Genomic DNA, 26,563 nt, shown 5'->3' on the forward strand with positions numbered 1-26,563 from the left:
AAAGTGGAGTTTACAACTCTGTTGGGATCAACATATTTTTAGGCGTCACCAAGGGGCACTGAATACGTTGTGAACATAAATTTTAGGGCGTCACACAGAGGCTCCAATTATGTTGTAAATTGGCTATCGGAAATAATTAATAATTATTATTAATAATTAATAATCATGTTGAATAATGTGACTTAATTAACATTAAATCGCCTTGTGGGGCACCATTCCCATAAAGAGAAAATGATAGCCAGTTAAAGATATCAGTCTCATAAAATACGCTAAACTATCAATTTGTAGTTTTGATTAATAATTAAATTAATGACAGTAACCAAAATTAATAGTAAAGCCTGAAGGATTTCGGAGTTCTTGACACAGCAGAGGTTGACTATTCATTCACTCTTGTGCAACATTAAACAGACAGCAGGTACGATTGCAAAGAATTATATTTATTCACAAAGTAGCAAAGCAAAACCAAAACACACAAATTCTAACTAACTATATACAAGCTTGGGGAGGTGTTCGTCTGACTGTGTGGTCAGGACAAAGACAAAGGAAAAGAAGCAGGAACTTTGAGATGCCTGTTTGGGTGTAGCTCTGTTGAAAGCCTATTTGTTAATGAGTCTATGTCAATGTGATTTGTGTTGTAAACAGTCTGGATTAGTGCAGAGATTGTTTAGTTGTGTGCAAGAATCTGTTTGTGAACAGTATTAGCAAATGAAACACTTAACTTTGGCAAAGCCAACCAATCAATGACTTAACTGCAAACAATCACAACAATAACTCAACGACAGCATTAAATCACATACATCAAGTTAAACAGTCTTGCTTAGCCTGTGATAAAGCTATGCCCAGTTGTTACGTTACCAATCCTTGAGTGGATGAAAGAAAGAGTCACTTGGTGGTGTGCTTCTTTGTTAGCCGGCAGAAGAAGGCCGGAAAGAGCTGTGGTTCCAGATGCAGTCTTTGTTGTGTCCTTGTTCCAAACGTTCTGATCCGAGGAAGCCAGTCGCTCGGGGTCCTTGCAGAGTTAGACGCTGGGTGCTAACTGACTTACTTCCTTGTTGCTGGAAAGCTAGTTGCAAACCTTGTGCTTGCACCTCTAACTTTCTGGTTCAGGATAGAGAGTCTGTGATCAATTGCCCCACCTTTGACGGTTCATGGCAAGGAGCAAGGGTCTGAGCATCTGGGCTGGTCCAGGCCCAGCCAGAAAGGGGTGTAGGCTGCTCCGCAGTTCCCGAGTAAGAGAGGGGACTGTCTGAAGGGAGCAGACCTTCTACAGATGCCGCTGACATCACAGAGTCACATGTCACTGCAAAAGTCCTGTCCAATCAAGTTGTGAGACTTGTGTCTCACTGAGGTGTGAGGTGAGAGATCCTGGAGATGGGTGTCAAATAGCTGTCTTTGTTTGGAGATCAAAGAGCATGCAGAGAAGGAAGCCTTTAAATGTCCAGTTTAGATTTTACCAAATGACAAATCATCTGTGGTCCTGTGAATCCCAACAACTCGAATATAATGCTGGACAGTTTATTGAATAATAATACATCATATTTGAATTGTTTTATTTTGTGGGTAAAATCTTAATCTGCAATGTAACCAGTAATATGTCTCTGTCAGGTAAATGTAGTGGTCCTATGTTTTCCTCTTAAGTAGAAGTAGAAGTATACTGTCAATAAGCAGTACACTGTCAATAAAACAAAGTCTGGGGGTCATATGCTGTGTCCACATATTATTTTTTTTTCTGAGGGCTTCACTTTTCAGTTATTCCCAATAAGGTGAGGTCGTATGTGGCATTTGAAACAGGAGAAAAGCCTTCCTAGTTGTCTGAACGGACATCCTTTTCCCCATCACTCAACTGATGTAGAGGAACCACACGAGCCACAGGAACAATATATGACTTGTCGGTGACAGTGATGGAAGCAGCTCTTATGCATCCATCAGGGTGCACTTGAATGGTCTTTCTACCCAGCCAGAGGGCCCTTGGAAGCTGGGGAGCCACAATGAGGACTACATGGTCCACTGTCACTTACTTTCTATCTTTTCTCCACCTCTGTCTTTTCTTGAGGGTTGCAACGGTATGAGATTTTCATGGGACAATAACTGTCTCCAAAAAAAATTGTGTTTTCACAGTATTACAGAATCTTATCAGTCAGAATGAGCTTTAAAGGAATGAAAGCAGAAGGATTATTTTAGGTTGAAACAAAGGGTTAATTACTATAATTGAAACCTCAAACCATTTTGTTAATGAATTTAAAAAATAACTCAAATAAAGGGGAGATTCAACGTCTAGTTGCATTTTTTTTTAGTATGAGCAAATGTACATGGTATAATAACCATCAACTTTTATATCATGGTATACCTTGAAACCAGTATATTGCGACAACCCTAGTAGGGATCAAGATGTTATCAGTATAACCCCATTCCCGTTGTAAAAGTACTTATGTCAGGGGGTTCAGGATTTAAACTAAAATTTACCTGTCCACAGAAATTTGATTTCTACAGCTCCAGGTTATGGGGTTCAGCAGACGCTTCCAGGTGCCTCTCTGATACTGTGTAATATTTGTATGTGAAGCCAGAAACTGCTGTTCAAAGAATTGACTGACAGGCTTAAAAGCTGTAACTTAAGAGAATCCTGATTAACAAACTTATATCCAACCAGGATTTTGATTCTGACATGCAGTAAACCTCTGCTAATTAATGCAATTTGATAAAAACTGAATCAGTGAGGAAATTAAGCAGGCCCCTGGCTGGGATGGGACACAGTATTTCTGCCAGAGTCACAGTGAGGATGAGGATGAGGATGTAATGAGTAGCAGGATCATACCTGTGTGGTTAAAGTTCCTGACTGAGTGGGACACAGTCTGAGTGAAAACCAGAGCCTGTCTTCTCCCTTTCCTGAACACACACTGTGGGATATGACAGACATCCATCTGCTGTCTGCTGCCTGTCATCCTGGAGTGGAGATTTGTCATGGAACAATAGGGGAGAAATGCCTAACTGCAGGAAAACAACAGAAATCATTTGATGGCAAGTTATGTTACAGTGTCAATGATGAGTTCTACAGCAGTGAACATATTGATACAGCTGTACTTACCTTTCTGTAAAAGTCTCTTCCTGGTAAAGATATAGAGGTGAGGGTGACTTTATCACCACTTTGTCTAATCTCTCTGACAATGTTCTCATGCTCCATAGACTCAACAGGTTTCCCATTGACAGCTAGCAGCAGGTCTCCATCCTCCATCTGTGCCCCCTCAGCTGGACTTCCCACATCCACCTCCCTCAGCACATGAACTGGATCACAGCAGGATTGGAAAGGAAAAAGCACACATGCAGAGAGACTTCAAATCACCTGATTATTATTGAGAGAAAGGTTACAAAATGGGTTTGAGTAAACTTTCTTGTACATGGGGCTAGAAACACACAGGTTTTTAAGTTGCTAAGGTCATTATTGGCTGATTTCTTATCATTAAGGGTTACATAAAAGCCTTTGAAACAGAATTTAGACTATGATAAAATGCAATGCCCTGGCTACTTTGACATAAATTTAACTTGGTCCTAAAGTAAGATTTAATTAGCCATAGCAACCTCAATGTGTAAAGTCTGATAATGCTAGCCCAGTATGATAGCCACTGTTTGTCAAAGACTTTGGTGAATTAAACACTTTGCATTGACATTTTAATGTAGTTTAATTGGAATTTAGAATGTTGTTGTTGTTTCCATGTTGCATTTCTTTTTTCAGATTTTTTTTTTTCAGGTTGAAGTTTTTAAAATTTGACTTTTTTATGTGCAAAAATAACTGCTGATAATCTGGGAAACAAGTAGCTGCAGTTTTCATTTGTTTATTGTGAATTAGGATTTTAAAATATCACTCATAAAACTGAAATAGAACCTCAGTGATCTCTATCACATCAAGTTGACTACAGCCACATCTCTAGCTGTATTTAGAAGTGAAGCTCCAGGCAATACTCTAGCCAAACTCTTTGAAAGGAAAATGACATAAGCAGCTATTGTCCTGGTTACCCAGTGTCCTGGACAGAGATACAGGTGGAGAATTGGCATGTCAGCCATTAGGAATTAGGAACAGGGGGACAGCATTTTTCAAATCGGGCCCCTCATCCATACAAACATCAGAATTGATAAAAAAATGTAAGTAAAATCCCTCCAAAATACCCCATTACAGCACCAAGACCATGAAAAAGACCATAGACCCACATCTGACCCCTGCAGTTAATATGAAAATGGACGGTCATAAGTGATTTAGGTCGCTTTCACACCTAATAGTCCGGACCAAGGTCCGGACTCTTTTTTTTTTTTTTTTTTTTTTTTTTACATGTTTCCATTTAGTCCAGTAAAGTCCGCATTCACACTGCCATTATGCCAGCGGACCAAAGGATCTACCTACGTCGTGACGTCATTACCCATAAGGGCTGCGCCGTCAGTGATTGGCTTTTGGATGAGTGTGCGTCTGACGTCAGCGCGTAGGAAGTGCTCTGAGGCAGGAATAGTTTGTTTACCGTCTCCCACCACAATGGATCCACGGATTCACTCCATTCCACTGGCACTACTTTGGCTGCGCCTCCAGCAACAGCAACAACAACTACAATCGCAATACGCAAGACTAGTTCGAGTCAAACAGATTCATGTCCTGATGCGCTTGCATTTCCGACGTAGACAGGCAAGAAGGCGAAGAAGGCGAAGACTGCGAGCTAGCCTGCAGGCATTAGCAGCGTTCCGGGGGAGGCAAACAAGGTGAGTGGTAGTGTGTTTCAAAAGATGAGCGATCATGATGGAATGAGTGCTGTCTGTTTTGACGGTTGTAACAACAACAACAACAACATGAACATTAGACTGTAGATTTACCCCCTCACGATCTTGTATTGTCTTGTTAGCAGCTGTTAGCAACTTAGCACTCGGACTAGCCTCCAAACTGTTCCCTAGACAGCAAAATCCCAAAAGCATTGTCTGTGTTGTGGCATAAAGAACACACTTCCAATGCGACATACAATGTACCGTAGTATAATACAGTATGTCTCAGTCCTATAGGAATTTAGGTTTCTGCTGTACAAACATTCCAGTGTTCTGTATTTTTAAAGAGGCTAAACAGAAAATAGACTCCTACTATACCCTGATTCTTGTTTTTGTTCTTGTTCTGTGATGTCCTATCTGTAAAGCACTTTGTGCATTTGTTTGACAAGTGCTCTATAAAAAAAAACAAAAACATTATCATAAACAAATACATTCCTGATTACAGATGCTCACAGCCAGTCACAACTAACAACACAATGATGTGAGAAAAGCATTTAAACATTTCAAACATTCTCAACTGTGTTGAGAGAAGCTTTCTGGACTCTTTTACCTGCAAAGCCACCAGAAACAGATACAACACCAGACGACTAGGTTACTCAGTACCTGTAGCTTTCAAGTACACCATTTGCACAATTGTCATTGTGTGTCAAGGTAGGGTAAACACAGGTGTGACCAAATGACATTAACATTTGTATTTATGTCCCTCCCCCCTTCTACAGGAACATTTGGGTCAAACCACGGTGTCATGAATGGTGGCAGCAAGTGTGTGACAGCTGGACAGAAACTGATTGGCAGCGGAACTTCAGAATGACAAGAGCTACCTTCAATGTACTGTGTAACATTCTTCGAGGACAGCTAACCAGGCAGGATACCAGATTTCGCAAAGCGGTATCAGTGGAGTTGCGTGTGGCAATCTGCTTGTGGAGGCTCGCAACCAATCTCGAGCTCAGATCTCTCTCTCACCTCTTTGGTGTGGGATTGTCAAGTGCCTGTTCCTTCACACAAGAAGTTGTCAGTGCCATAAATGAAATCCTGGCCCCACAATACCTCCACACACCTTCAGCTGCTGAACTTGAAGGAATCGTCAGAGGATTCCGTGAGAGATGGAAGTTTCCACAGTGTGCTGGAGCTGTGGATGGAACTCATATTCCCATCCTGGCACCACCTAACAACTCAGCAGATTATTACAACCGTAAGGGGGTCTATTCTGTTATCCTCCAAGGTGTTGTTGATCACAACATGAAATTTTGGGATGTAAACATTGGCTGGCCGGGGAGGGTTCATGATGCCCGTGTGTTCTCAAACTCGTCCCTTTACCAACGAGGACAGAATGGAACACTACTGCCAGGAAGGAGTGAAACCATACAGGATGTGGATGTCCCTCTAGTTATCCTAGGAGATGCCGCATATCCACTGCTGCCATGGCTAATGAAGCCATACCCAGAGGGCAGAGGGACAACACAGGCACAAGCGGCTTTTAACACCTGCCTGAGTCAAACCAGAATGACAGTGGAGAGGGCTTTTGGAGTCACAACGAAGAGTACATCTGTGATGATGAAGATGATGAACATGATGGGAGACCAGACCCTGCTGACCATTACATTGGCGGTGACAGTGGGAATAACATCAGGGATGCCTTGTGTACTTATTTTTCTACTCTCTAGTTTGAGCATAATTCACAGTTTGAGCGTGTTTATGTTGTTTGATATTTCTGTGTTCAGAATTACACAAGTGTCATATTGTGCTATGAGACACAGCCCTCAGGAATAAATATTTTTGTTTACCATAGCAATTGTTTATCTTGTGTTGTTGGTCACGCACCTGCCATTTCAGTACGTTTGATTGAAGGACAGAAACAACATAATGTGCAAACATGTCATCAAAATTTATTTAGAAAAATCAGGATGTAGTATGAAACTTCAACAGATTTGGTCATATAAAAATAAATATTACATTAAAAATGAGTCTTTAATTACAATAACTTCAATTAAATAAATTGCTCTCAGAGGCAGGAGAAGTGGAGCCAGAACGGCTCAGAGCTCACAACAACAGAACAGCCCTCCTGTGACCATCTTTGAAAATAAAATTTTCTGCTCCTGACTTGACAAAATGTGATCACCATACTATAGTGTAGTGTACCTATCCTCACTCTCTCCATCTCCATATAGCAGGTCTCTGCTCTGCTCCAAAAAGTTTGGAGTGTGGGCCCGGGTAGGTGGGTGTGGAGGGTGGGACTGCTGTGCAGACCACCCAGAAACACGAGGAGGAGGAGGAGGTGGGTGATATAAGGGTTGCTGGGGAGGATACAAGGGGCCCCAGGATGCTGCAGGTTGTGGAGGTTGTTGGCTCATGCTTTGCATGAATGTCTGCATGATGTTCATGAACATGCCATTCGTGGCCGCCTGTTGCTCCTGCAGCATCCTGAAGCGCCTCTCTTCAGCCTCCTGCTGCATTCCCATCCACCTCTCCAGAGTGGCATTCTCCCTCTCCTGACGAGCATCCTCTGCCCGGTTAAACTCCTCCATCATCTCCGAGTGCATCTCCTTGGCCCTCCTCTTGCGAGCACGGCGAGGTGCTGCTGTGCTTGGCCCATCCTCAGCAGAGCTGGAAGCAGCAGTTACTCCTGTAAAAAGAGTACCAATGCAGTTATGAATTTATAAAAATGTCTTCACAATATTCTGCAGTAGCTATACGATATGGCCACCCACAAACCTAGAATAGTAAAATCAATCATGTCATCATGTGTTGGCTATAGAGTTTCATTATATTCTATCCTATCTGTATGTGCTGTGTTATGCGAGTCAAGTCAGGTGTTCCCTTGGGGAAATATGGAAGCAGCAACAACATTTGGAGGGGCCCAGTCAGGACAAGAAAAAAGTAATGATGACAAATAACAACTACAACTGATAGCTTGTTAAAGGTGGTGATAGTTATGGTAAAATGATGCAAGTGTTTTGGGGGTGCAGCTGTACTCTCCCTCCTTATGACTGATAAAATATAACACTGCACATGCCTGAGCCCAGATCATTGTGAGTACTCATATCACAAATGAAGTTTTTTTGTTGTTGTTGTTGTTGTTGTTGTTAGGCTATATGCAGCACAGTCATCACAGCAATGGCAGAAGATAGAAGCAAACAACCAGTTTCTGTTTGTGTTTATGTCTCTGTGTGATTATTGGGCAAGAGAGGGACAATTATTTGTTTATTTGTTTCTTGTAATTGGATCCCCATTAGCAGATGCACAGCAGCCACTGATTTTCCTGGGGTCCACCCATGAAATCAAAGTATAAATAACACTGCAAATAATAATAATAATGACAATAGCAGACACATTATGTGGCTCAACTCACCACTTTCTGAAGCACTGGGACCGCTGCCAGATGACGTGTCGGCGCTGGGGGTCACACCCGCAGCGAGTGTAGACTCCATCACCCTGACAGGTGAGCTTGTCGGGCGCGTTCCAAGGATGCCGTCCAGCTGATCATAAAAAGGACCTTTATCCTTTTCGTTGGATGACGCACTGGTCTTCCGAATGGCATCGCGCGCCTTGTTATAAGCCTGTCGCAGCTTTTTCAGTTTGAGGTGACACTGTTCGGCCGTCCTCTCATACCCCCCCTCTCTCATCCTCTCCGCGAACAGCTGGAAGGTTTCCGTGTTCCGGTGTGTTCTCTCAAGTTCAGCTTTTATTCTATCATCCGCCCATATTTGAAGGATGAATCTTGTCTCCTCCTCTCCCCAGGTGTTGCCGCGGCTCATACTGTGTTTGTTTTGTTTAGCTTACACGTGGGGTGAAAGTGACGTAACGTCCTGTATTTGGTCTGATAGTTCGGACCTTCCAAAAACATGCTTTCACACTACGCAGTAGCGGACCTTGGTCCAGGATGGTCCGGACCGAGACCACCTCCTGAGGCTGGACCAAAGACTCGGTCTTTAGTCCGGACCGTGGTCCGGGGGAGCTTTCACACCTGTCAATTTGATCCGAACTATCTGGAAAGTCCGAAAGTCCGGACCAAACGAGGTAGGTGTGAATGCCCCCTTATTAGATGAGAGAAAAGGTACAGCAACCAGGGAGAATGTCTTCCACAGTACAGGGACCCTCTCTGGACTCAGGCTCAGGTTAAAGATGTGTTGTGCTCCACTTGGCTGATGCTGCTGGGACCTGCAGCTTTACTCAGGAGGAGTCCACTCAGATCACTTCTCACCTGCTCTGCTGAGGAGGCTGGTGTGCTGTGTGTAGAATTGTTGGGAAGAGCTGTATGGTATTCTTGGAGACAGGAGGGTTAAAGGAATTCCCCTCATCCCCCAAATCTGTTGAACAGATTTGAATAGCAAGTCCCCCACCTTTCCTCTTGCCACTCTCCCTGTGATTGCTGTCTGCCAATATAGTCTTGAATCCTCCTCAAGTCCTTGGGGATTTCAGTTTACTCCCTTGCTTGTACTCTTGGTTGAAGCAACAACAACAAACCTTTGTTGTAAATTAAGGTGCTGTCAGCAACTTCTTGTTGGGCAAAGAGGGACATGTGGTTTAAAACAAGTGTCCCTACAACAGACAAAATGGTGAAAACTTTTCATCTCATTGGACTTCAGCTGGACAAAAACAGAGCTAAAAAAAACACACACAAAAAAAGAGCCAGAAAAAACAGAGCAACTGTTGCTGGCTGCCACTCACACAGCACAAGATCCAGAAGATCACCAACTAGATGATCATCATGAAATCTGGTAGCTCGGAGTAACTGGCAGTGGTGGGAAGTGACGGAAGTTACAATAATGTAACCCTAGTTCTATTAACACAGCTGGAGTCCTCTACTGGGTTCTATGGGTAATACTCTCCTCCAGTTAGGGGCATGCGATGGCTTACTGAAGTCTGCATAAACATAGCCAGCCAATTAGGACATGCCAACCCAAGTAAGTGAGAAGCCCATAGTATACAGGGCATCATGACAGTCCCTCCAGGATTTTTCAGGCATTTTTTGTGATTTTTGAGGCCTGAAATGTCTGATTTCACGGCAGCTTCTCTAAAAAAATTGGGATGCATGTTGTAATATTTTCAGGTGTTTTTGCTATCATGTTAAGAATAAATAAATTAATAATAATTAATAAATAATTCTAATTTCTAAATTACAATTACATAACACAGGATTTTTTGGGGGAGTTTTTCCTTATCCGCTGTGAGGGTCCTAAGGACAGAGGGATGTTGTATGCTGTAAAGCCCTGTGAGGCAAATTGTGATTTGTGATATTGGGCTTTATAAATAAAATTGATTGACTGAACCAATATTGGTGTAAAATAAAACAAATATTAGAAACAAAAACTTCTTAAGTTTTTTTTTTTTTGTTTTTTGTTTTTAATATGTCAGAGCCAGTCAGGAAGATTTAGCAGGCAACAGTGAGGTCCACAAGTATGAAACAGGCCTACCTGATTGTAAAGACAGTGATTGACAGTAAGATTAAGCACCATTACAGATAAGGCAAGTAGCATCAGATGAGAGAGAGACCACCTTGAGTCTCGCAGCTTCACTGTCAGGTGAGGGAGAGCCCGGTGGGCCACTGGCAGGCTGACACTTTATAGTTTGTAAAGTTAAAAAACTCCAACAGTTATCCAATACAATGTCTGTATCCAGTGTTCTAAAGTGGATGTTAAATTTCTTTTTTGTGTTTGAGATGATAACTACCCTCACTATGAAAAATGTTAAACTTGGCCTGCTCTGAGCTGCAGGAAAGGGCCTTACTTGGGGTTAGCTGTGGGGGACCTCATGTGTTTGTGTTACATTGCTGCTTACACTAACACTGAAATGGCTTGACTCAGTCATTAAACCCTGTAATAGTTGGGTAATGCTAGCTGTGTGCTGCTGACAGTTATCCCTGTTACCATGTGTGTCTCTGTCCCACTTGCAGCAGTAGTCTCATGATAAACAGAGTCAAACTTGCAATAAAGTTGCAGAGATTGAGCAAAACTGCAAGGTTGCAGAAACTCTTTCTGATGATATAGTATATAGTTCCTCTGGATGGCATTGCCTCTAGCACTACCGTATAAAACCTCGGAGTAATATTTGACCAAGATTTGTCTTTTAACTCCCATCTTAAACAAACCTCACGGACTGCTTTTTTTCATCTGCGTAATATTGCGAAAATTAGGCCTATCCTGTCCCAAAAAGATACAGAAAAATTGTTCCATGCTTTTGTTACCTCCAGGCTGGATTACTGTAATTCCCTATTATCAGGTAGCTCTAATAAGTCTTTAAAAACTTTCCAGCTAATTCAAACCGCAGCGGCACGTGTACTGACAGGAACTAAGAATGGAATGTATTGCTGTGGAAATAGAATTAGAAAGGAGAAACATGGTTGTTGCATGTGTTTACAGGAAACCAGGATCAAATATAGAAACCTTTAATGATAGTTTAGATGAATTAATGAAAGATTTTTTTTTTTTTCCAAATCTTTTTATTGGGATTTTTCAATTGCATGACATACAATGTAATCAAGTAGTATGGAAGGAGATATGGCTGTACAGCTGCATGTCAACTGCTCCTCTAAACCTAGTCCCACCCACCCACCCACCCACCCACTTCAGGTCGGAACCAAACTGGGACAAGCGACACTCACACTTACACACACACACACCCACCCACAGACAGACACACATACATACATAAATAAATAAATTAACGACATAGAATAAAAAAATAAAATGGGGGGGGGGGTGAAATTAAAGGGGCAACAGCTTATTCTTCCTCTGCATCTAGAATAAGGTCAGGGGAATTAACAAATTCCAGGAAGGGGTGCCATGTGTCTTGGAATCTTTTGATAGAGCCACTGAGTGAGAACCTAAGTTTTTCAAGTCTCAGGTTGTAAAGAACTTCTTTGACCCAACGGTTATATGATGGAGAACGGGGGAGATTCCAATCAAGCAGAATCAAGCGGTGAACCAGCAATGTCGAGAAAATCAGAGCCCGCTTCGCCGCAGTAGAGAGGTCAGTGTCAGGTGGGGAGCCAAAAATGGCTGATACTGGGTTAGGGGGAATAGTTTGACCATAAGCTCCACCTATGGTATTAAAAACACTTTGCCAAAAGGTCATCAATTTAGGACAGGACCAAAACATATGGAAATGATTGGCAGGGGACTGGTTACATCTATTACAGGTATCACTAACGGTGGGGTAGATCCTGGCTAGTCTTGCATTCGTGTAGTGGATTCTGTGGAGAACTTTACATTGAATTAGGCCGTGACGGGCACAAATGGAGGAGGTGTGAACCAAGTTTAAAGCAGCAGTCCATTGTTGATCTGTCAGCTCCATGGACAACTCATTCTCCCATGCAGTCTTGATCAAGTTGAGAGGTTCTGAGGTAGTCGAACACAAGGAATTATACAACACTGAAATGCATTTTTTTCGTTTGGGGTCCACGGCTAGCAGGGTGTCTATCAGAGTTTCAGGGGGGCGATTAGGAAAATGGGGGAAATTCTTTTTAACAAAATCTCTGATTTGGAAAAAACAGAAAAGGTGGGAGCTTGGTAAATGAATTTTGGAGGAGAGTTCTGCATAAGATGAGAAAATACCGTCTGTGTATAGATCCTTGATGCTGATGATACCCTTATTGTGCCAAGTTTTGAATGCTGGGTCTGTGTTTGAGGGTTTGAAGGCGTGGTTTTTAAGAACTGGAGAGTGGACAGAAGGGCCCTGCAGGCCAAGGTTCTTCCTGAGTTGGCTCCATATTTTCAGAGAGGCCGATATAACTGGGTTCGCCCCCATGGGAGTTACAGGGAAGGGAAGCTGGGAACATAGGACAGAGCGCCGGGAAAGGTGCGAGGCTGACCTTTCTAACTGAGTCCAGGCGGGAGGGCAATCCTGGTCATCATTCATCCAATATAAGATTTTCTGCATATTAGCCGCCCAATAATATCGCCTAAGGTTAGGGAGTGCAAGACCTCCTTCCTTTTTGGGAGAGTGCAAGATTGTCTTTCGAATTCGGGCCGGCTTGATCCCCCATAGAAATTTGGATATAATCCTGTCTACTTTGTCAAAAAATGATTTGGTAATGTATATGGGGATGTGCTGAAAGAGGTAAAGGAATTTGGGCATGACAACCATCTTGATTAAATTTATCTTACCCGCGAGGGACAAGGGTAAGGCGGACCAGCGGTCAAAGTCTCTCTCGGTCTTCTCGACCAGAGGTAGAAAGTTAACACGGAACATATCTGACATGGACTCTGTGATAATAATGCCCAAATAGCGAAAACCGTTGTCAGCCCATCTGAATGGGGTTATAGAGCGTGAGATCTGCTTAGCCAGTAAGTTGATAGGAAAGAGCTCGCTTTTTTGGTAATTTAGTTTGTAACCAGAATGTGCCCCGAACCATTCTAAGATGTTAAAAATCACGGGTAAAGAGCTAGCTGGATTTGAAATGTACAGGAGCAAATTGTCCGCGTATAACGAGAGTTTATGTGTTGTGCCTAATCGGGTAATACCCTCAAAACCTTTCTCTGAGGGCAGCCAAAGTGCCAGGGGCTCTATCGCAACAGCGAATAAGAGAGACGACAAGGGACAGCCTTGTCTCGTGCCTCTCTTAAGAGGAAAGGGTGGTGACTGCATGTCATTTGTTTGTACTGAGGCCATGGGAGAAGAATATAAAAGCTTGACCCAGAGAATGAAATTGATGTCGAAACCAAATTTATTCATCACCTCATAGAGGTACCCCCACTCCACCCTGTCGAACGCTTTTTCAGCGTCAAGGGATACCGCTATCTTAGGGGTCTCAGAGCTCTGTGAGTGAATGATGTTAAGCAGTCGTCTGGTGTTGTGGGAGGACTGTCGGTCCGGCATAAAACCCGTTTGGTCTAATGAGATGATTGCGGGCAACACTTGTTGGAGACGGAGAGCGAGAACTTTTGAGAGGATTTTAAGATCAACATTTAGAAGAGATATCGGTCTGTAACTACTGCATAGTAAAGGGTCCTTCTCTTTTTTTAAAATTAAGGAGATGGTGGCCCTTGACAGAGTGTCTGGCAGCCGACCGTGAAGAAATGCCTCATTATACATGTCTCTGAGTACTGGAGCTAAGATATCTGAAAAAGTCTTATAATATTCCGCAGTGAAGCCATCAGGACCGGGTGATTTATTGCTTTGTAATGATTTAAGGGCATCTTGAACCTCAACAGTAATGAGTCCTCCCAGGCCTCTAGCAGTTTCGGCATCTATCTCGTGAAATGTAACGCTATTAAATGCTTCATGTGCAATTGGGTGGTGATCAGAGGTGTATAGGTGAGTATAAAATTTTGCAAACGTTTCATTAATTTTAACCGGGTCAGTATAAGTCTCTCCCAAATCGGAGCTGGTGGCTGAGATTGATTTTGAGGACGCCTCAGCCCTGGCCTGATAAGCCAGAAGCTTCCCGGCCTTATCCCCAGACTCAAAAAAGCGCTGTCTAGATTTGAGTATTTGTAGTTTTGCTTTGTTAGTGGAAGCCAAATCAAAATCTGTTTGTAGTTTGAGGCGCTCTTTGTAAAGGTTAGGATGTGGGTTGGATGCATATTTGATGTCAACATCTTTTATCTGTCGCATCAATTCTGTAATATGGGATGTTTCAGTTTTGTTCAGGTTTGAAACAAAAGAAATTAGTTGACCTCTGATATAGGCTTTCGAAGCCTCCCATAACACTGCTCTTCTGGTTTCTGGCAGATTGTTCAAGTCAAAGAACAGTGTAATTTGGGAGTACAGGAATTGCTTGTAATGGTCTTCAGCTAACAGCGCAGAGTTAAACCTCCATTGTCTAAGGGGCCTAATCAGTACACGAAAACTGAGGACGAGGGATGTCGGGGCGTGGTCCGAAATGACAATACTGTGATAGTCACAGGAGTTGACGTTGGGGAGGAGTCTGTTGTCCAGGAGAAAGAAATCTATAAGTGCGGTGTACATGTGAGAAAAAAGAAAAAAGTTTGGTAGTCGGAAATTTACGTCGCCATGGGTCTGAGAGCCCAAGTTGTTCAACAAAAGTGTCTAAAGTCTTAGCTGATTTGGTTAGAGGGAGCACCTTGTTAGAGGATCTATCGAGTGACTGATCTTGGACCAAATTGAAATCACCTCCCACAATGATATGGTAATTGTCAGTGTTTGGGAAGGATGTGAAAAGTTACAAATGAACTGTCATCCCAGTTAGGGCCGTAGACATTAGCTAAAATAACCCGGACGTCATGTAGTATACCAGAAACAATAAGAAAGCGGCCTGTGGGATCTGTCACTGTTTTGTGAGGTTCGAATTGTATGTTTTTACGGGTCAGGATGGCTGTTCCCCTGGCCTTCTGATTAAATTCTGAATGAAATAGGTGGCCGACCCAGGGTTTTTTAAGCTGTGACACCTCTCTGCTGCGAAGATGGGTCTCCTGAATAATGATGATAATAATCCAGAATAATAATAAAATATGTCCCCTTTGAGCTGTTGCATGTGTGCCATGATCCTACTAGTCTTGGTGGCACCCCCTACTCCCCTCACATTCCATGAAACAAATCTGAGTATGTCATTTGTGTCAGTCATATCTTACCATTTCCAAGGAGGGGGACAGGGCTGTGGTATGAAAGGGAAGGGCGGGGGGAGGCAGGTAGCTGCAGGGGACAAGGAAGTGGTAGATGCTGGAGGTGGGGAGAGGAGAGAAAGGGGAGAAGAAAAGAGGAAAAAGAAGAAGGAAAAAAAAAGGGGGGGGCGGGGGGGTACAAAATAAAATAGAATACATTCATACACACTAAACAGGTACATAGATGCCACGTACACAGAACCACGTGGCCAGTGACTTAACATGAGTCCCTGGACCTGAGCTTCCCATTGCTTTAAGAGAGCCTTTGGTGTCTATTGCACAAAGATGCATTGTCTTTGCATTTGTATGATTCTTCCAGTCCTTGCTCCAGCCCGAACATCTCAATATAGTCAGTGAGTTCAATAATAAAGAAGAAAAAACAACAACAACAACAACAACAACCCAGCAACAAGTAAACAAAACAAAACAAAAAAAAAAACAGTTTCAAGTGCAAACGAAACAGCAATCCAGTAGCTACAAATACAGCATAGCACCCCCAGTATTTATGAATTACAATGCTGACCATGATTCATATATTATACAAGGGAAACAGAAAAAAAACAGGTGCAATCCCTGTAGGTAGATTACCTCAAATTAGAAAAGATAATTAGGTCAACAATAATAAGATGGGGGTTAGCAAGTCCAGTGAGGCAAAATTGCAGAAAAGTAGAAAAAACAAAAATACTCAGTTTAACAGAGGGACGCTCTACCTTAATGAAACACAATCTTGGTAACAGGAAGTGTAACATATGGCCCGTAACCTTAGTGACTTCATTAGACAGTAGCAATGATAAGTTAGCCTGGCACTAGGTGTAGCAACTTGCTAAAAACAACCAGATCGGAGGCTGGCCCCAACATGTAGTATGGCAGATTGGAAAAACAGCCTAAACACAGGCGAACATAACCATTATAAAAATGGCTCCCACACGACACAGTACCGAACTCTCCACGGAGTTTTATCTGTCGGTCAGGGGGCTAGTCATTTCAATTTAGCCGGACACCGGTCACGACTAGTTGCTAACAACAACACAACTGGGTTTCCATAATAATCCTACACTTTACACAAACATACCCGATACTAAAATCAGTCCTCTGTAGATCCGGCGTTGTGTCTGCGGTGAGCCGCGATGAAATCCCGGGCGTCCTTGGGTGAAGCGAGCCGTCTCCTCTTTCCCTCCGCGGTCGTAATGAGCAGCTTAGCTGGGTAGTGGAGAGCAGGTTTGAAGCCAAGGTTGTAGAGCTCTTTCATGATGTCGCGGTACGCCAAACGTTGTTCCAATATTTCAGGACAATAGTGTTCAAATATGTGGATCGGAGTACCTTTGTATTTCAGCTTGCCTCGCAGCTTTCGGGCCTCGCGCACCACCAGCTCCCGGGTCTGAAATCTGTGGAAGCATATCACAACGGCCTGGGGTTTCCCACCAGGGCCTGGCTTAGCTGTTAGCGTAGGGTGGGCCCGATCTAATTCCAGGGCTGAAGCCAGAGTGTGTTCCCCAAAGACCTCGAGTAGGAGCTGAGAGAAGAACACCGTAGGCTGGGGACCCTCGATGTCTTCGGGAAGCCCAACAATCCTGATATTATGCTGGCGGCTTCTGCTTTCGAGATCGATAAGCTTGGCTTTTAGCGTGGTGTTTTCCTCAGTTACCGTAGTTAGCTTCATCTCCATGGCTCGCATATCCTGGCTGGTCGTGGTAGCAGCTGCTTCCAGTGAAGAGAGACGTTATTGGTGATCCAGTAAAGTGGCCTGGATATTGTCCAGCTTCGTTTCGAGTTTGGAAAACGCAGCGTTGAATACTGCCTGGAGCGCTGTCTTGTGGTCTGCTAGCGTAGCCGTGACGGTGCTGGACGCTGAGTCTTCACTCTTTTGCTCGTCTTTCCTAGATCTAGTAGACATATTGCCGCTGTGGGAGACTTTTGGAGATTATATTTGAGTGTTTATGACTGGTTATGCTGTCGCGGCGGAACTCTTAGGAAGGTTTAAAAGTTAGCAGGTCAGGAGCATGGAAAAGTGTGACTACTCCATCTTGCCGCCACCGGAAGCCTCCTAATTAATGAAAGATTTAAATGTCAATAAATCACTGATACTCTGTGGTGATTTTAACATCCATCTTTTAAAGGCATCTACACATAAACAAACTTCAGACTTTCTGGACACATTATACAGTAGAGGGTTATACCCACTGATGACAAAGCCCAGCAGAGTAACCTTGTTCAGTGCAACATTAATTGATAATATTTTTACAAATGATCTTGAGAGTAACATTAATTGTGGCCTAGTGATAAATGACATAAGTGACCATCTACCTGTGTTTGCAACATTTAATTATGAACTACAGCGAAAAAATACAGAGAAGTGCCGCAGATATAAAAGGTTAAGAACGAATGACCGGATAAATGCTTTTAGAGATGATCTCTTAAAACAGGAGTGGAATGGGGTTTATACAGATGAAGTAAATGCTGTATATGATTCCTTTTTAAACTGTTATTTAGCTCTTTATGATAAACACTGTCCAATAGTTTTATGTAAGCATAAAATGTATTATGACAAAAAACCCTGGATAACAAAGAGCCTACAAAATGCATGTAAAAAGAAAAACAAACTCTATAGTGACTTCATAAAAGCTAGAACAGAGACTGCTGAAAAAAATACAAGGTGTACAAAAATAAATTAACCAATATATTGAGACAAGCAAAGAAGAAACATTATAATACAATTCTACAAGAAAATAAAAACAACATTAAGGGTACATGGAATATTCTGAACAGTGTAATAAATAATAAATTTAGAACTACAGATCTACCCAATCATTTCATTAAGGATAATAAGGTGATTAAAAACATGAATGAAGTTGCTAATGAATTTAATTCTTTTTTTGTAAATGTTGGGCCTAAATTGGCAAATGACATTACAAAAAATCATGGTCAAACAGAAAGTGGCTGGAAAAGGGAAAATAAAGTGATGCAGTCAATGTTTCTTGGTGAGGTTAGTGAAAGTCAAATTATTTCTGTGGTAGCTAAAACAAAAAATAAGACATCAACTGATAGTGATGGAATAGATATGAAAGTAGTAAAAATGACCATTGACTGTATTTTAAAACCGTTACGTTATGTTTATAATCTTTCATTTAAAACAGGTGTTTTTCCAGATAGGATGAAAACAGCAAAGGTCATTCCACTTTTCAAGGCAGGAGATAAACACAGCTTTAATAATTATAGACCGTTATCATTACTTCCCCAATTTTCAAAAGTGCTTGAAAAGTTGTTTGTTCAAAAACTAGATAATTTCATTGAAAAAAATAAAATATTAAGTGAGAGTCAATATGGTTTTCGGACAAATCGCTCTACTGCTCTGGCAATAATGGAAGTAATAGAAGAAATCACAATAGCAATTGACAGAGGGAAATATACAATAGGGGTATTCATTGACCTAAAGAAGGCATTTGATACAATAGATCATTCCATTTTAATTGCTAAGTTGAATACTTATGGCGAGAGGAATCGTTCTTAATTGGTTAACTAGCTATTTACATAATAGAAAACAATTTGTGTATTTTGCTCGTAATGCATCTGAATGTTTGAAAATTGAATGTGGTGTCCCACAAGGTTCAGTTTTGGGGCCGAAACTTTTTATTTTGTATATCAATGGCATTTGTGAAGTTTCTAAGTTGTTACAGTTCGTTTCGTTTGCAGATGACACTAATTTCTTTTGTTCAGGAGATAATTTAAAAACATTATCTGAAAGCATTGAAAGTGAAATGGTGAAACTTAAAATTTGGCTTGATGTAAATAAGTTATCATTAAATGTGATAAAAACTAAGTTCATGGTTTTTGCTAAAAGAAGTAAAGACGGAATTTCATTGTCCATTGATGGACTTAATATTAAGAAGGTATCAGAGTTTAAGTTTTTGGGAATCACAGTGGATGAAAATATGACATGGAAATCCCATGTATCATATGTTAAAAAAAAACTGTCGAAGAATATTTTTATTTTGAACAAAGTCAAGGATGTTTTAGACTGCAAAACAATGAGAATGTTGTACTGTTCACTTATACTGCCTTATCTGAGTTATTGTGCAGAAGTTTGGGGTAATACATATATGAGTAATATAAAACCTTTGTTCATATTTCAGAAAAGAGCAATCAGAATTATCCACAAAGTTAAATTTAGAGAACATACCAATAGTTTATTTATTAAATCAGGGTTATTGAAGCTTACAGAGATAACAGAACTCCAGACATTACTAATTATGTTCAAAGCCAAAAACAGAGTTTTACCAGAAAACCTACAAAAGCTCTTTGTGTTAATTTCAGAAGATGAAAGTCATAGAAGAAGATTTGATTTTAAGCATCAAGTTGCTCGGACTTACTTTAAAACAAATGTGTATTTCGGTTGTTGGTGTAAAAATATGGAATTCTCAACTGCAGGATTTGAAAGGTTGTACAGATACTCATCAATTTAAAAAAATGTACAAATGCAAAAAAAATTGTCAATATGCACTTGAAATTTAAACTGGATGTTAATGATCAATTGATTTGAGCTGGTAAAAGTTTACTTGTATGGGATATTTATTTATTTAATTTATTCCTTTGTATTTGTTTTGATTAATTGTTTTTGTTGTTATTATCAAAGTATTGTTGGTGTTGGCTATTGAAAATCAACTGTATGTGATGTCAGACCATCTTTTCTTTTATTATTAATTGTTCAAGTAGGGGGCAGACACATATAAGAATCTTTTTTCTTCTGGCTGCTCCTTTCCAATCATGGAGGTGTTGATTTGAAAATGTAGAGTGCATGTGCAAATTCTGTTGTCCACTTTCATGTGAGGAACAAACAAATAAACTAAACTAAACTAAACTAAGAAACGAGATCACATTTCTCCTATTTTAGCTTCTCTGCAGTGGCACCCTGTAAAATCCAAAACTGAATTTAAAATCCTACACTTAACTTACAAAACTTTAAATGGTCAGGCTCCATCATATCTTAGATAGCTCATAGTGCCATATTATCCCACCAGAACACTGCACTCTAAGAATGCAGGTTTACTTGTGGTCCCTAAAGTCTCCAAAATTAGATAAGGAGCCAGAGCCTTCAGCGATCAGGCTCCTCTTCTGTGGAATCATCTTCCTGTTTCGGTCTGGAAGGCAGACACCGTCTCAACATTTATGACTAGACTTAAGACTTTCCTTTTTGGTAAAGCTTATAGTTAGGGCTGCTCAGGCTTGCCTTGGACGAGCCCCTAGTTAGGCTGTCCTAGTCTGCTGGGGGACCTCCTATAATACACTGAGCACCTTCTCTCTCTCTCCTTTGCTGACACTCATGTCCTGTTACTGCATCTCTCTAACTTGGCTCTACTGCATGTCACTAACTCAGCCTCTTCTCTGGAGCCTTTGTGCTCCACTGTCTTGCAGGTTAACTTGTATTGCAGTGGTGCCTGGATAGTGTGACGTGTGTGGTTGTGCTGCTGCCGTGGTCCTGCCTGATGCCTCCTACTGCTGCTGTTATCATTAGTCATTCTTCTACTGTCATTATACACATATGATTATTGTCACATACATACACTATCATATATTAATATATACCAACAACATATTGTACCACTATAGCCATAATTATTATTGTAATGTTATTACTTAAATTAATGTTGTTGTAAACTGTCATTACTGTCTGTCCTGCACACAGAAGGGCTCCCACATCCGGGATCGAACCGGCAACCCTCTTGCTGTGAGGTGAGAGTGCTAACCACCACACCACCGTGCCGCCCTCTCTCTCTCTCTTCATATATTTTTTGTCAAAGGGATTACTGTTAATTTATCATGTTGATCTGTTCTGTACGACATCTTTTGCACGTGTATCCGTCCTGGAAGAGGGATCTCTCCTCCGTTGCTCTTCCTGAGGTTTATACCATTTTTTTCCCATTTTCCCGTGTTTTTGGGGGGAGTTTTTCCATATCCGTTGTGAGGGTCCAAAGGACAGAGGGATGTCGTATGCTGTAAAGCCCTGCGAGGCAAATTGTTATTTGTGATATTGGGCTTTATGAATAAAATTAATTGATTGATTGAACTGAATATCAGACGATTGGATCACAGCCTATCAACACTTCAATGTCTGACCAATCAGATCACTGAAGAAAAATGTATTCATGAGCAAAAGTCTGGAGTCTCAGGTAAATAAGAGTAGGCTATATATTGTTATAGATCAGTAGGATAAGTTCATTTTTCCAGGGCTCTTTTTCCATTGGTTTTGAAACAGAGCTTCTAACAAACAGAGAAATCGTTTACTATCATTCACTATTTGAACGTATGCAAAGTTTACTTTAGTCCGCAGTGATCACTGACAGTGCTGCTACTTTTACACTGTGATTCCATCACTGCAGCTCAGAATAACATGAGACACCTACATGATGAGAACTAGGATAAAACAAATAATATTTTATTAGTGAAATAATCCACACTGTTAATTGTCTCCCATTGTCATAAATGCCACATTTCGGTCAGATAGACCTTATCAGTGATTAATGAGGCTACTTCGTCACCTGTTACTGCAGTAGCTGAAACGAAATGTAATGGCTATAACTATAATGGCTATAGCCTTGGAATTTTGTTCCCTTTCAGTGGATTCACTCGGTACAACAGGTACACTATGGGACATATATTCACGCCCCGCAGAGCAGCCACCAAACCGGAGTGAAACCTTCAGCACTAGTGCATCATAGACCCAGTTGAAAGGACAGAATGAGCCACCAAGGGGGCTGTCACATCTTAACTGTAAAACTGAACAAAAGTGTGCTGTGATGACCAACTGGCTGCAGTACAGATATCACTTATAGATACCTCTCTTTCTGTCAAAACAAGATGCAGAAAAACTTCATGCTTTCATTTTCAGCAGGCTGGACTATTGTAACAGTGTCTTCACAGGCCTGAGTAAAAAATCAATCAGACAACTGCAGCTCGTCCAGAACGCTGCTGCCAGAGTCCTCACCAACACCAAGAGAGTGGAGCACATTACACCAGTGCTTAAGTCATTGCACTGGCTTCCTGTGTGTCATAGGATAGACTTTAAAATCTTGTTACTTGTCTATAAAGCTCTAAATGGTCTTGGGCCTAAATACATCTCTGATATACTTGTATGTTATGAAGCATCCAGACCCCTCAGATCATCTGGAACAGGTTTACTCAGTGTTCCCAGAATCAAAACCAAACAAGGTGAAGCAGCCTTTAGTTTCTATGCTCCCCGCCTGTGGAACAAACTTCCAGAATATCTGAGGTTGGCTGAAACTGTCAACTCATTTAAATCAGGGCTTAAAACATTACTATTTACTGCAGCTTACCAGTGAACTAGATATGTAACTTATTGTTAGGATAATCTGTAGCTATTTTTTTTATATTTGTCTGCTGTTGCTATTGCTTTATGTTTACTTTTAAAATGCATTTTCTGCACTGTTTTTAACTATTTATTGTCTTGCTTTTAGCTTTTGTTTTTAAAGGGCCAGTGTGTAATATTTGGCATGGTTTATTGTCAATCTGAATCTGAATCTGAATATTCTACCCATTAATATGTTTATACAAGAGTATGATCGCTATAAAATAAAATTTGTTTGGTTTTCGTAGCCTTATAATTATGCTTTTATATATATATATATATATATAGCAAGGGCCTTGCTTTAGAGAGGTCGCCATCTTGCGCTGCCATGTATGTACGGCAGACCGAGCGGATAATCCAGCCAGCCAGAGAACGTGTTTCGCATGTATAAATAAACCTACGAAGACAGCGGAAGGAAGGAAGAAGGAGGAGGAAAGAGCAGAGAGTGTTAGTAGTTCGTCAACAGAGAGTAGTGAAAAGTTTTTTTAGTTATAAAGTTTGTGAATGGACCACTCTCTGCGGCGCTTTTCCTCCTGATGATATATCTCCCCAACAATGGTAGCAGTAGCACCGAGTTCCATTCTGTGCATTCAGCCTCTCTTCTCGCCCGCTCAGCATCAAACACATGGAGTTCCTCATCTGTATGCTCCGGCTCAAACAAGTATGGCTCTGGGTCTGTGTCCGCTACAAGAAACTCTTCAAAATCGCGTTCAAAGTCGTCCATTGCAGCTACTATAGTCCGGAGATATTACTAGGCTAAATAAAGAGCTGAGCTCTGTTCACCGGCTATGCTGTCAGTCAGTGTGCAGGCTGGAGATTGGTGGAGCAGAGAGGGGAGGGGGTCCCCACTCGGTATGGTAAACGAGTATGTGTGTATGAAGTGTGTCTGTTACGCTAGAAGAGTCTGGGAGTTTGGGACGGAGTCTTTTACCCCCTGGAGTGTTACTGGAGTTTTTGGAGTGCTCAAATAAACGGGCCTTTTTCCCGAACGCTCCTCTGGTCTCCTGCTCGTGAGGGATTCATTACAATATCGTAACATGGTTTAGATTTCTAAATAAATATTCACCTGGTTGCTAGATAGACCTACTCCTGAAAAACTTGTGCGCAAGGCTTTTTGTCCCTACAAGGCCACCGTCATTTACCCGATGGGAGGGATGAGCGAGTGAGCCATGCAATCTAGAATTTGACCACTGATGTCACTGTTTTCAACCCATTTTACACACTGGCCCTTTAAATATAACAATGAGATCACTGATGTCATCAGAACGTGTTCCAGACTGTTGAAGCTGTTGTGATTTAACTGTGCGTTCACACCAAATGCGATGGACGAGATGTCATTGCCCGTAATGCGAGTATCGCGTCACTTGATCACAAATGTTACCTTTTTAATCATCGCTTCATTGCTTCAATCGCGATGATGCAACACTTCTCCCGCAATTTTCTTCACCTCCCGCTATTTTCTCGTCAACCATGGCTGAGTTAACTACCGTAGCTGCTGTTTATCTGTTGTCGACATCTGATTTGGATCAGAGACCCAAACACCGCCGTGTCTGGGTTCACAATATCCTCCAGAAATGCACACAGCTGGGTGAATATCATCACCTCCTGCAAGAGCTGTGTTTGGATGACGGTCGTTTTCAGCGGTACTTCAGGCTGATGCTGGCCCAGTTTGAGGACCTGTTGGCCTGTATCGGTGCGAGGATCTCCCGCCTGGACACCAACTACAGGCGCTCCATCCCAGCTGCGGAGCGCATGTCCATCTGTCTCCGGTTAGTTGCTTATAAATTCTTTATGAAAATGAACGCTGATTGGATGTCACGGCACAGTGTCATGTGATGTCGCTTGAAAAGTTCAAATTTTTCAACTTCAAGCATCACACACGATGAGGCGATGGACGCGTCGTCGCTTCATCGTCTCGCTCTTATCGCCTGAAACACGTGTCATCGCGTCATTTACATTGATTTTGAATGGAAACTTGTGGCATTCATCGAGTCCATCGCGTTTGGTGTGAATACACAGTTAGTCTTATTATACAACAGTTAGTTCCGACCAAGTAATTTGATTGGACGAGAGGCATTCCGTGAGTTCTGATATAGAGTATAACATCACTGGGACTTGGGACTGGGACCGTCACACTCACTACATTGACGCAAACGGGCATTATAGCGTTACACCAAGAAGATGGATATTTTCCCCAAAATTACATTTGAATTAAATTATGAGTGGTCATCAGGAGAGGACAAGGAAAAGGAAAGCCAGGACTTTTCTGTACAGACCTCCAGGTGTGTTTGTGTAACATCAGCCGACCTCGACAAACTAGAGAGGAGCAAAAATTAAGCGAACACGGTCAGGAATTATCAATGATCATCTGATGAGGTACTGATGAGGATGAGGGAGAGTGGAAGCTGAATCCGGCCCTGCCAACACCCAGGTTTGCCAACATTTCATCAGCCGAACTGGATGAAGTTACACAGCTGCAGATCAATGTATAAATACAAAGTAGGCTAGCTTGTGAGTTTCTGCCGTGCGAGCTGCGTTGCCTGGCAACAGACTGGGGGAACTGTTTGTTTTTTTTGCGGAGCTACATAGCATACTTAAATAATTTATTTCATCACCTTTTGTTAACATTTCCTTACTCAGCATTGCTGTTTAGTAAGCTCTTGTTGAACTGTTGTATAAAAGCAGTATCACACTTGAGGTCATGACGTTGTACTGTATATTGTCACGGCTGTAATTGTCTATGACCGAATCACAGCTGTGACGATATACAGTACAACATCACTCCCTCTCGTGTGATATTGCTTAAATAGGGGGCAGCATTTGTTGAGACCTGACCTCATAACAGATCTCCAGTTAAAGTATCAAAATGGCTATTGTAAATAATTAATAATTATCAATAATAATGATTAATTATAGCTGCTGCGCAGCGATGGGTCGGGTCCGGGCATTTTAAGGCAATTCTGAGCAACAAGCAGAAGAATTGGAAGACATTTAGGAATTTAGCAACACAATCTGCCTTTTGCATCAGCTGAGGCTTGAACTCACAACCTCTGAGACTAAGAATCAATTTCTATCTCACTGAGCTAATTAGTCAGTGACAATTTATGTGTAGCTTGACAAATTGACTAAGCCAGACGTGCAGGTTTAGCAGCCGTCCATGCATGGAAAAGCAGAATTCAAAGCACTGTAAAAAAAATTCAGTTATCGAAACAAAAATCTGAAAATACACATATTGCATCGAGACAGCATGGAGATGTTGGTAATTTATTTTAACAATGATTGATTTGCTTCATAAGTGAAAAACTGATGTCTAACTAGTTGAGCTATGTGCAAAGTGAGAAGCCTCAGTGTGGTTTCACACTGAAGTATTGACACTGGATCTTTGTGCAAAGTTTGGTTTATTTTCAAGCATGAGAAGGCAGATTTTCTAGCATAAAAAAGACTTGAAGATGCTGCACAGTGATCAGTCAGAATGGTTGTTTGTCTCTATGTGTCAGCCCTGCGATAGTCTGGCGACCTGTCCAGGGTGTACCCCGCCTCTCGCCCGATGTAGCTGGGATAGGCTCCAGCCCCCCCGCGACCCTCAAGAGGATGAAGCGGTTAGAAGATGAATGAATGAATGAATGAAGCTGGAGCACAAGAAGATGTTTACATTAAAATGTGGATTCTGCACCAGTTGAGGCTCGAATCCACAACCTCTGGAACCTAAGACAGTCATCTACCACTCTGAGCTAATTTGCAAGTAGCAACTCAACAGTGGCTTCACAAACTGAGTAAGCCATTCCCTGTTGTGTAGGAAAGCAGCCATCTGTGCATGGAAAAGCAGATTTGAAACCACTGTAAAAAA

General features: G+C 41.7%; 2 protein-coding genes and 1 pseudogene across 2 annotated transcripts; 1 reads left to right on the forward strand and 2 right to left on the reverse strand.

The window, feature by feature from the left end:
* Window positions 1-26,563, reverse strand: part of LOC125889092 (Na(+)/H(+) exchange regulatory cofactor NHE-RF3-like) — a 268,747-nt pseudogene that overhangs the window by 19,603 nt on the left and 222,581 nt on the right.
* Window positions 4,431-6,579, forward strand: LOC125889091 (uncharacterized). The gene is made up of 2 exons (XM_049576798.1): window positions 4,431-4,737; window positions 5,514-6,579. The coding sequence occupies exons 1-2, from the start codon at window positions 4,442-4,444 to the stop codon at window positions 6,562-6,564; spliced, it is 1,347 nt and encodes a 448-aa protein (XP_049432755.1). The 5' UTR covers window positions 4,431-4,441; the 3' UTR covers window positions 6,565-6,579.
* On the reverse strand, window positions 6,886-9,194 carry LOC125889107 (zinc finger and SCAN domain-containing protein 29-like). The gene is made up of 2 exons (XM_049576832.1): window positions 8,144-9,194; window positions 6,886-7,417 (listed from the first exon to the last, which is right to left on the reverse strand). Exons 1-2 carry the CDS (start codon window positions 8,547-8,549, stop codon window positions 6,918-6,920), a joined length of 906 nt encoding a protein of 301 aa, XP_049432789.1. The 5' UTR covers window positions 8,550-9,194; the 3' UTR covers window positions 6,886-6,917.

Source organism: Epinephelus fuscoguttatus, linkage group LG5, assembly GCF_011397635.1.
Source record: "Epinephelus fuscoguttatus linkage group LG5, E.fuscoguttatus.final_Chr_v1".
In the NCBI taxonomy this organism is placed as follows: domain Eukaryota; kingdom Metazoa; phylum Chordata; class Actinopteri; order Perciformes; family Serranidae; genus Epinephelus; species Epinephelus fuscoguttatus.

Coding starts and splice junctions, on each gene's coding strand:
- LOC125889091 (XM_049576798.1), top strand. CDS start 4,442: ATGAGTGTGCGTCTGACGTCAGCGCGTAGGAAGTGCTCTGAGGCAGGA. Junction 4,738..5,513: donor TTCCGGGGGAGGCAAACAAG/GTGAGTGGTAGT, acceptor CCCCTTCTACAG/GAACATTTGGGTCAAACCAC.
- LOC125889107 (XM_049576832.1), bottom strand. CDS start 8,549: ATGAGCCGCGGCAACACCTGGGGAGAGGAGGAGACAAGATTCATCCTT. Junction 7,418..8,143: donor TCCCAGTGCTTCAGAAAGTG/GTGAGTTGAGCC, acceptor CTCTTTTTACAG/GAGTAACTGCTGCTTCCAGC.